Genomic DNA, 11005 nt, shown 5'->3' on the forward strand with positions numbered 1-11005 from the left:
ATGGAATGATGGTAGAAGAGGGTGTGATCCCCATTGCACTGGCAATATCCAAGACGCCTCATGGCCGTAGTGAAACGACCAAACCAAGTGCGAGGAGATTGTTTCAAGCCATATAGTGCCTTCTTCAAGCGGCAAACAACCGAGGAAGGAGTAGAGGGGACCAAGGAAGCATACCCAAGAGGAAGAGCCATATAGATTTCCTCAGTCAAGTCGCCATGAAGAAAGGCATTCTTGACGCCATATTGCTGCAATACCCAGCCACGGTCTGCAGCAAGAGCCAGGAGAATGCAGACAGTGTTCAGCTTGGCCACTGGAGAAAATGTTTCCTGATAATCGACGCCATATTTCTGCGTAAAGCCTTTTGCAACAAGGCGTGCCTTATGCCTCTCAATCGTACCATGGAGTTTTGCTTTTCAGCATAGACCCAACGGCTATCAACCAAATGCTTGCCCAGTGGGAGAGGAACAAGATCCCACGTATCATTTAGGGCAAGAGCTTGAAGCTCCTCCTCCATAGCCCGACGCCAATGAGGCAAGGATAAGGCAACGTCCACCGTCTTCGGAAGGGAGATGGAGTCAATGGAGGTAAGCAGTGCATGGTATGGTTTGGAGAGACGATGGAAGGAAACGTAATTAGTTAAAGGATATAAAGGAGGAGAGCGGGAAGGAGGCACAAGGGCCAAGGAAGATTCCGGTGGAGTGTCTTGGGAGGTAGAGGATGAAGCATGAGGCGAGAGATATAGGTGAGGCCATAGCGTTTTTCCGGAGGACAGCGTGGTAGATTCGTAGGAACACCCGGAGGAGGAACAGGAGGAAGTGGATGAGGAGCAGAAGAAGGTGGTTGGGGAGAAGAGGGTTGTGGAGAAAGATCCACGGGTGTTGCATGAGAATCCGGAGGAGATTTGGATGGCTCTTCAATGGGAATTGACGCGGTGCCGGGGAAGGCCGGGGACGATGGTGCGGCTGGAGGTGAAGGGGCCGGGGAGGAAGACGGGACTGTCGTAGAAGTGACTGAGGAGGAAAGAGGAGGGAGGATAAGGAACTCGAGCGGGTCCGGCTGAGGAGGTAAAGAAGGTGGTACCGTGGAGGAGGGATAGTAAGGAGTAAACTCATCAAAGGTAGCATCTTTGGTGACAAAGAAGCGACGGGAAGGCGGATGGTAGCACCGATAACCCTTTTGGGTAACGGAATATCCAATGAAAATGCACTGAATGGCGCGAGGGTCAAGCTTGTCGCGACCGAGCTGATTGTTAGGGACAAAGCAGACGCACCCAAAGACACGTGGAGTGAGGTTTGTTTTGAGGGAAGTGGTGGGAAAGAAGCGCTGGAGGCAGTCAATAGGGGGGGAATGGTTGAGGGCACGAGAAGGAAGGCGGTTGAGAAGATGGATGGCGGTGAGAACGGCTTCTCCCCAAAAATACTTGGGAACATGCATATGGAACAGGAGGCTCCGGGTCGTATCAAAGATGGAGCGAAATTTCCGTTCTGCAACACCATTCTGCTGAGGCGTATAGGGACAAGATGTTTCGTGAACAATGCCGTTTTGTTGGAAGTAATGGGTGAGGGTAGAATTGACAGTCTCTGGCGTTGTCGGAGTGGAAGCGACGGATGGAGGTGGAGAATTGGGTTTGAATAAGGGAGTAAAACTGGGGAATGATAGTGGAAAGTTGGGATTTGTGTTTTAAAAGGTAAGCCCACGTGAAACGGGTAGCGTCGTCAACGAAAATAACATGCCATCGAGCGCCAGAAGTGCTGTGAAGGGGGCCGGACCCCAAACATCGGTATGAACAAGAGAAAAAGGCGTGGATGCACAAGATGAAGATAAAGGATATGTGGTGCGATGATGTTTAGCAATTCGACATGCGTCACAAACAAAATGGTCAACAGCGTGACCCTGGAAAAGTTTAGGAAATAGACGATAAAGGGTGTCAAAAGAGGGATGTCCGAGGCGTCGATGAAGAAGCCACAATTGGTCACGAGACGCCGAGAGGGAAACAGCAGCCGCAGCAACAGCAAGAGAAGAGGAAGAAGGTCGAACAAGATAGAGCCCCTCACGCTCCTCAGCAAGTGAAATCGTCTCCCCCGACACCTTGTCACGATAAAAACAGGAATTTGGAGAAAAGGTGAGATCATGGTTTAGATCAGGAACAAGTCGGGATAGAGATAGGAGATGATGAGCAAGACGAGGAACATGAAGAACGTTCGAAAGTTTCATAGAAGGGGAAAGAGTAACACGACCAACACCCGCGACGGTGAGAAGATCTCCAGAGGCGGTTTTGACTTTGGAATGACTAGAAACGGGTTCATAGGTTGAAAAAGCTCGAGGATTAGGAGTCATATGAGCGGTGGCACCGGAATCAAGAAGCCAAGTGGAAGATGAAGAAGGAAAATTTCCGGAAGTCAAGGTTGGAGAGGCAAGAGTGGTGGACGTACCTGTGTGAGCTAAAGAACATGAGCCCACGATGGGAGGATCAAGAAGATGTCGAAGACGCTCCATTTCCTCAGGAGTGAAGCTAGGAGATGAGGAGGCATTGGCCGGAAGCAGAGTAAACGGCATAGGCACTTGTCCTGGATTCGGCACGCTCGGTGAGCTGGCAGGAGGGGCAGCGGCAGCAAGGTGACTCTGTTGAGTCCGCTTCCATTGGAGCTTGAAGCAGGTTTCCTTTGAGTGACCCCTCTTCTTGCAATAATTGCAGAAGAGTGTGGGAGACTCCTTCGAGCGAGATGAAGTCCCTCGAGCGGAAGAATTCGGTGATGAAGCATGAGTAGCCGCGGCCGGTGTAGCCGCAAACGCCGAGGTGAGGGAAGGTGCCTGCTGAAACCGAGACTCCTCAATCCGTACACTCCGGAGTGCATCTTGGTAGGTAAGCATCTTCTCCCGATGAATAAGCTGGCCACGTAGTGATTCATTTTCCGGGTTGAGACCCATCAGGAATTGAAACACACGAAGCTGTAGCACATACCCCCGCTCCACCGAATCCACCTCCGGTGGCATGTAATGGTCGATCTCATTCCACAAAGAGGTGAGTTTGTTACTGTACTCCAATACCGTCCAATCTCCTTGACGAAGGTTAGCAGCCCGATGCACCAATTCATACAAAATGGCAATGTTGTTCCTCTTAGAGTGGCTGTTGAGGGCGGCTTCCCAGATGGCTCGAGCACTCGCCAAAGACAGAAACTCCCCCTTAATATTAGGGGCGATACTGTCAAGTAGCCAGCGCTGAACGACTCCTTCAACGTCAAGCCAATCATAGTATGCTAGGTCCGTCACCGGTGGTCCGTCTTCCGTTAAATGACGCATTAGTCGTCCTTTTAGAGTGATCTGCACGTACTGTCGCCATTGAAGGAGGTTGAAGCCGGCGAAAATTCCATTAGGCGGCATCTTGGGCAAAGTAAATGGTGCTGGACCGGTGAGACGAGTCGATGCAGCCGCTGTCGGAGGCACAGGAGAATGCATCGGAGTCATCCCAGATGTCTGAGAGGCAGAGGTCTGTTCTTCACACATCGGACAGCACGGATCGAGGCGCCGGAGAACCCGAATGAACTAGGTCACCCGCGGATGCGCGCAGAGAGGCAACCGTGTGAGGAGAGGCGGCTGTGTGCAGAGTGGAGACGGTCGCGAGCAGAGAGGCTACTCCGCACGAAGAAGGGCGCACGAAGAAGGTACCTCAACGGCCGCACGAAGAAGAACGGCCGCGCGAGAGAGAGAATCCGTGCGCGAAGAGCCGGTCAGTCGGTAGGTCGGTCGGTCGGTCCGCGCGAGAGAGAGAGAGAGAGCCAAGGACGAGGACGACGACGAGCCGAGGACGTTGAAGGAGAGAGCCGAGGACGAGTCCGAAATCTAGGGTTTCGGCTCTGATACCATGTTGAACCAAGAAACAGGTTTGAGGAAGAGAAAACCAATTGATTAAAGATAAGAGGGGATTATAAGAGTTTATATAGGGAGCCCTAATGGGCTAGTTAAGAATTTCCCATATGGGACTATTAGTTACAAAAAGAACTTAAGTGTCAACAAATCACCTTAAGGAGCATTTGGGCATTCAGAGTGATGAGAAGGCCATGCCTCACCCTCATTTTGGGTGTTGGAAGCGAGAGCCATTTCCCTATTTAAGACTTGGATCCAAGTAAAATATAGCACTTTTTTGGTAAATGGCATTCAATGCTGAAGAATTTTCAATCATCTCGATATTATTGCAGTCTCTCCTGAAAGTTCTAAGTCTACCTTGTCTCGATTCAAAGCAGTTTACTATACATTTTTTTAAACTCTGCCACCCATAAAGCTCGGATGCCGCCAAGCCCCTTGGAATTTGCAAGCACGGTTCATCACAGTACTCCATCTAATTGGGTTTAAATACAAGTTATCATAGATTCTTTCAACAAAGAACCAGTTATAATAGAGGTTTTTGGATCAGGCCCGATGCACTCGGAAGTAATCTGATTTATAGGAACAGGGAACCCGATGATCCTTAATTAGAGGTCACTGAAGTGCGTAGAGAAGATTAACCGGAGGGTTTGAGACGGCAGAGAGAATGCATGTTGAGACTCTGTGATATGATCTGAGATCCTGTTAAGTGATAAGTGTTAGGAACACAGTCCAGCTCCCTCATGGTCGAGCTTCCACAGCTGGAATTCGTCGGATAGGGTTTTGGAAGGAAAAATAACTTACTTTCTTAATTTGTACCCATAGTTTTATGGGTTACACAGTGGGCCCCACTTACTAGGCCTGAGACACTTATACATAGAAAGTACTTAACAGGAAATACAGATAAAAAATAAAAGAAACATAAAGGAAAATATATCGACTTGACGAGGTCCCTTGATAAGTAACACTCACAAACTCCAGAAAGAGCCGATCACGAATAAGCAGAAACAGATAGAGAATCATCCCAGATGTAATAGAATATGCCTAAATATGGATGGAGATTATGTCTCAATAGTTCCAGGCAAGAACAGAGATCAGGACATAAAACCAGAAGTAGATGAAGCAATCGAGAAGCTGAATCAGTCTTCTAGTTATATCAGATCTGACGAGGACAACCGGATTGGTTCCTCTCACTGGAGAAGGCAGGAAGATATCCCTCTTCCGGGGTTGTTGATGAACTTCTCAAATGCCGTAACTGTCAATGCCCCCTTTCTTAATATAGAGCCTCCATCCCACCTTTATTTAAACTCACATGCACGTGTGATGCCGTTTTTTCATCTTCTCTTGCGTCGATAAGTCGTCATCAGAGGCTTATCAATGCATAATTGAGATAGAGAGATGGTGGAAGAGATGTTGAGGGGTAGAACAGGATAGTGGTACAGCAGACAGCAGGGCGGCTGGGTTACTCTGCACACCCTAGGAGTTGGCAAGACCAAACATAATAGAATGAAAAGTCAAACTCATGTTACAATGTGTCCCCATACCGTTATATAGTAAGTACTATTTATCCTAAAAGGATATTACGATCTTATCTTCAACACTACAACTCACCGGGATATACTTAGGGAAATCTTACTATGAAACAAAAACACACGGAAGAACTAAAACATAGATAAATAAACCGTTCGGGAAAAACTGAAAAAACAAAATAATGGATGTCCTTGGGTAACGTTTATATTTAAATGTAAATACCTATTTTCAGATATGGGGCATAATGCTGTTGTGATCCTGAATGCAACTGTATCTTGGTTCAATAAATTTGTGGAAGAGTTTCATTAAACCCTATATTGAATTTCAGTTTTCCATTTTCCTCTATTTCCTCCATTATGTGTATTTTTTACTGCTTGAACGATGAGGATCTAAGAGCCTTACCTTCAGAAAGGCCTTATTTGAACTTTCTCTGAACACAAACATGTGAAGAATTTTCTTCTCATTATGAGTTAGACGCCATAAGCCATGCCTTTTAGATTCCTTTTTATATATATTTTTTTGTCGAGACATGGTTTTGTTGACCCCATGTATTTAACATGATGAATGTATTGCAGTCACAAGCAACTTGACGTGAAACTTGGTTTCCATGGATGGACTTATGAGTCACATTTTGCAGGCTTTTGCGGATGCATATACGACGATGGATAGACAATTGTCATCCCTTCCGGACAACAATGATTCAAAAGGTCGGATGCCCTTTACTTTATTACGAAAAATTATTCCAAGCATAGATTGCGAGTACAGTTGAACACTCCAAAAATTGTTCCACACTCAAAGCAAGTAAGTATATTCTTTAGAGATGCTTTTGGTTTGCTTCTCTCTGTAGCATGCCATATTTTTTCCCAGATTTATAGGCTGCCTTTGACCTGCCATCCAGCAGAGAATTCAATATTCTGGGCGCTGAATAAATTAATGCGACGAAACATTCCAAATGGGTAAGTTGTATATCTAATTCTTCATTCATCTTCTCAGCCATCTTCAAATTTAAATTTCCTGTTCCAATCTAAAATTCTAAGTCGATGCTTCTTGATGGAGAAATCAAGTGCTTTCTTTAAGATTCTAAATTGCCTTTTTCTAATCCCTGCATAAGAAAAATATTTGTATGACAATTAAGTTCTGTTTTTCTTCATCTCTTCTGGAATGATCTATTTTTTACACTTGTCTCTACAGCCTGTGCATGCCATGGAAAAAGCCTCTTCCCATTATCCTGAATCTTTACGCTGGTAAGAAGCCTTTTCTCCTTAGCCTCGTTCTTTGATATTTTTAAATGTGATTGAAGTCAAAGTAATGATCATAATGTTTGAAAATTACCCTTGATATATTGTTTATTTGTTATATTGTTTATTTTACAGATCTTTTCACTTTGTCATTGGTTCCTGAGAGAAACAGTTGTCACTGGCACTGCATGATTCAACCATATAAACAAGATTCTAGCCAAGAAGCATCAGTCTTCCCTCATTGAGATCAGGTATGGACATTAGCCTCACGGGAAAGCTATTTTTTTCTTTTCCAAGTGGAAAAAGGTTGATTCACTTCCAGAAAATAAAATTTTTAAATAATCCATTTTTACTCTTTAAGAATCCAATCTTATGAACATTCCTTGAACAGTAATGCTGTCCTCAACTTGTCTCTTGGCATGATCAAAATTTCTAAATCTGTTTCTTATTTTTACAGATCTTCCAGCGTGGGAGTTCATAGTTTTGTATAGCCAAGCTCTATCCCAACGGGCTATATCAAGTCAGCTTATATGGATGAATAATTTGATATAGTCATGGAAGCGGAAAGGTGAAATTATTGTCCCTTGTTCTGTCAGTTCTTGCAATTTACATGGAGAAATACACTCATTTTTTTCTCCAGTCAGAAGTGAGTTAATGTTGACCCCGCACAAGATGACTTTTAAGATCAGTTACATGGAAAAAGAACAAGATGACTGTTGTTCTCACAGTCAATGTTTTCCTACCTTAGCTTTCCTTGTAACTGTTTCAATATGACAATACAGCTGAGTTCATCAAGAAAACCAATAATCCTCAGTAGAGGTTGGAGAGCCGATCTGATCAATCAAATGATTGTTTGGATCACGGCTTTGAACAATCGTTTTCAGTCCATGATGAGGACATAATTCTGGCCTCAATTAGATACCGGCTTGAGGTGGACACACTTTAGCCATCATGTGGCCCCCACATGATGACTAAATCTGGCAGGTGATTTGTGAATGTGGGGGTTAGGTCAGTTTAAAATGTGAGATGTGGACAGAGGAAGGACACCGAATTGGTTTCAAAGAGGGAGCAAGGGACCGTCACTGGGAATGCGGGTTGCATTCTACGTGAAACTCCTTAGAGGTGTCTTGGCTGCCAGAGCGAATAGAGACAGAAGCGGCAGGTGGGGGTCGAATGCCAAGTGATCGGTGAGGATCTGAGGCAGCAGATCCAGCTCTTGGTACGTTATTTGAGTCTTTTACCGAATTTGTTACCATATATATCAGATTGTGAGGCTCACAGACCAATCCAGTACACGATTTCGAGATAAGGTCATATTGTGTTGATAAAATCTGGGCCATTATGTTGATTGAAATACCAATCATGAAAAGATTCAACTGTGGCTGATCGATCCAGGATTGGATCGCACTATGGAAAATGACAGGAAGTATTAAAAAGAGAAAAATAAGAAACTTTGCCTTTTCTCCATTTTCAGCTGAGTGATTACTTGTACAACTAAGTCTGTGGCACAGAAGTAGGTATTCTCCTCCTCTATTTCACAAACTCAAGATCGCCATTTCTTCAAAAAAAAAAGAGTGCATTTTTTTCTCACCTTTATACTTAGTATTACCTGTCGCCCAGTCCTGGTTTTGTGGCATTTTTTTACCTGCGGATTTTTGTATCCACAGAACAATGTCAATCTCGCCTTGTTTCATGCTCTCTAGCATCTTAGTCTTCTCCAGCACGCATTTGAAAGGAAAGAATCTTTCCATACATTTTTAGTACGACAAAATATCAGTCAGCAGACGACAAGCCTTGGGAGTAGAACATCAAAGATTCTTTAAGGTACAGTGGACTGATGGGAGGTCTGAATTAAGCTAAAATTTCTGTGGTTTACATGGATGTTAGACATTTAGTTCTTAAAGCGTTTTGGTTTGTGCTGTTTTCATGATTATTCCATGCTATAAATATTTGATGTTTGCCTCGGAAATTACTTACTTTTGTGCATTACTTAGTTAAAAAAACTTGTGATAACGTTCATTTAAGTAAATCATGAACATCATTATCTCTCTCCATCTAAAAAACTGTATCAGGATCCCAGGAACTCTTTCATGCTCTGGATGTGATATTTTCCTCTTGCCTTTTCATCTTCTAAAGGTAATGCTGTGAACTCTTAGTCACTGTCGTGGGTCCCACTCCAAGGCAGAAAAACCCTACTTATTTTAGGAGTGAGCCTTTGGATAGGTTATGGCAAAAAGAGGGTTTCTCTTCTGTGGCTCTCTACTTCCCCTCCCTTCCAGCTTCTTCCTTCTTCCTTCTCTCTCAAAAACTTTGAACTACATTCTCCTCTCCTCTCCTTTTGTAATCAACATGGTATCAGAGCTAGTCTGGCTCCTGCAGCCCAGTCAATCTCTTATGGTGGATTTCGTCAGCTGAATAAAAAATAGTTTGCCGTTAACAAATGTTGATGTATGTCAATCTGTTAACAAATGCCAATAGCATGTCAATCTCTTTGTTGATGTATCTCAGAGAAATTATTTGGTGGTGTTGCAGTAAATTTTTGTTGTAGTAGTGCCTTGGTGAAGTCATTCATTATACTTTATTCGAATTGTTTGATCGTCCATATCTGATTTGGGTCTATTGTGTTCCTCAAAAGGCTATCTCTAAACTGTATTTTCATGGGCATAACATTTTACATGCTCACAGGGTACAACATGAATTTGGGACATGTATCCACGGCACTAAGTCAGTGACTGATTATGTTGGAGAACTTCGTCGTTAATGGAATTGTTTTGGTTACTATTTTCCTTTTATTCATACTGAACCTTACAATTCTATTAGAGTCGGCCCGAACTTCTTCGGTTGGTCGATTTTCAAGATGATTTAAATGGTGAACTTGTTGAGCATTATCGTTCAGGAATACTCAGCTTGACTTGATGAGGCTATTTCAAAGATTACTTTTGAAGAAACTATTTCCCCAATGGTTTGCCTCACACTTTGCTCTCATTGCCCAGCCTGTGAATTCTTCTGGTACTTTTCTGGACCGACTTGTGGTGAGGGCTCTATGCCCAGACAATATGGTACTTATGGCAATAACCTGTGATTATTTCCATAAGCATGGCTATATTTGATCATATTGTTATGATTTACATGGTTGTCCTGACTAGTCCATTGTGTGAGGTTGAGGTCATACACGACATGCTAATAGTGGGCGATCCACTTGGGGTAGTGGTAGAGGGAGTCCACAACCTATGCTTATTTTTCTTCTACTTCTCCTGAAGACCTGATGATGAGAGAGCCTACAATCCTCCACTCATGTTTCCAAAGCAAGACCATCAAGTACAAATGCAGGTTTTCCCAACTCAACCATGGAGAGTTATTTCTTTACAGTCTGACAGTGGCAGTCAGTTATATGTTTTTACTTGCTATGACTTATCTCCATGTATTGTTGAATCTGGAGCATCCAATCATATGATGAGACGTTTGAGAGAATTCATTTCTTATACTGAATTTTCTGGTCGTGATAAAGTACGGCTAGTTGACAGATCATTTGTCTCTATTTCTCGTAGCAGCTTTATGAAATGTACTGATACATTGGCTCTTCCACCTATTGTGTATGTACCAAAATTTTTAATCTCTGTTAGCGCCCTCATAAACTTCACTGTGTAGCAAGCTTTTATAAAAATTATTATGTCCTTCAGGAACTCAAATTTGGGAGAACATTTGGGATTGGCACAGAGTGTAACTGAATCTATTAGGATGCCGGGGAACGCCATAACGTCACTAACAATGGGTTATTACCAGTCTCTTCTCCCAAACATGAACTAAATTTGCCCCTTTGTAGGCCCTGTCACATACCGTGTGATATTTTGAAATGTATTTGTCCAATGTTGTTTGATAAATGTAACAAATCACAATTTGTGTGTGATGATTGTGTACTAGCAAACCATACAAGTCTCATTGGATGGTTTTACCCGTAATCATCGCTCATATCCTGTTCATCCACATTCGAAAGCATTCCTTCTGATGTTTGGGAACCATGTGGCATGCCCTCGATTTCAAGTCATCATTGGTTTCATTTCATTTATTGATGGTTTTAGTAGCCACACTTGGATATATCAAATGAAATGGTAAGAGTGAAGCCTTTACATGCTTTCAATCATTTTATAATATGATATGAACACAATACTTGCCTATGGCTAAGGCCCTTCGCTCAGCCAATGACATAAAATACATGTCATGTGAATTCCAAGACTATCTGTGATTTTATGAGATTATACACCAAACGTCTTGCATAAGTACACCTGCCCAGAATAGAATAATTGAACAGAAGAATAGACATTTATTGGAGGTGGCTCGCTGCTTGATGTTTTCGATAAATGTTCTAAAGTTTCTTT

General features: G+C 43.3%; 1 protein-coding gene across 15 annotated transcripts in view; it reads left to right on the top strand.

Annotated features, from left to right (window-relative positions):
• Positions 1–10533, top strand: part of MEE44 (Nucleotidyltransferase family protein) — a 45652-nt gene extending 35119 nt beyond the window's left edge. For 5 of the 15 annotated variants that reach the window (XM_078586820.1, XM_078586832.1, XM_078586833.1 and 2 more), the window contains 6 exons: positions 6029–6192; positions 6293–6347; positions 6583–6635; positions 6765–6880; positions 7087–7197; positions 8297–10100. In XM_078586820.1, the coding sequence (XP_078442946.1) occupies positions 6029–6160 (132 nt within the window). In that variant the 3' untranslated portion in view covers positions 6161–6192; positions 6293–6347; positions 6583–6635; ... (1 more) ...; positions 7087–7197; positions 8297–10100. Of the gene's footprint in view, positions 1–6028; positions 6193–6258; positions 6348–6582; positions 6636–6764; positions 6881–7086; positions 7849–8296; positions 10101–10309 lie in introns of those variants that run through there. The other 10 variants (XM_078586830.1, XM_078586831.1, XM_078586827.1 and 7 more) reach the window with 9 other exon arrangements.
• The last annotated feature ends 472 nt before the right edge of the window (positions 10534–11005 follow it).

The sequence above is a fragment of the Wolffia australiana genome, chromosome 14 (assembly GCF_029677425.1).
Source record: "Wolffia australiana isolate 7733 chromosome 14, ASM2967742v1".
Lineage (NCBI taxonomy): Eukaryota > Viridiplantae > Streptophyta > Magnoliopsida > Alismatales > Araceae > Wolffia > Wolffia australiana.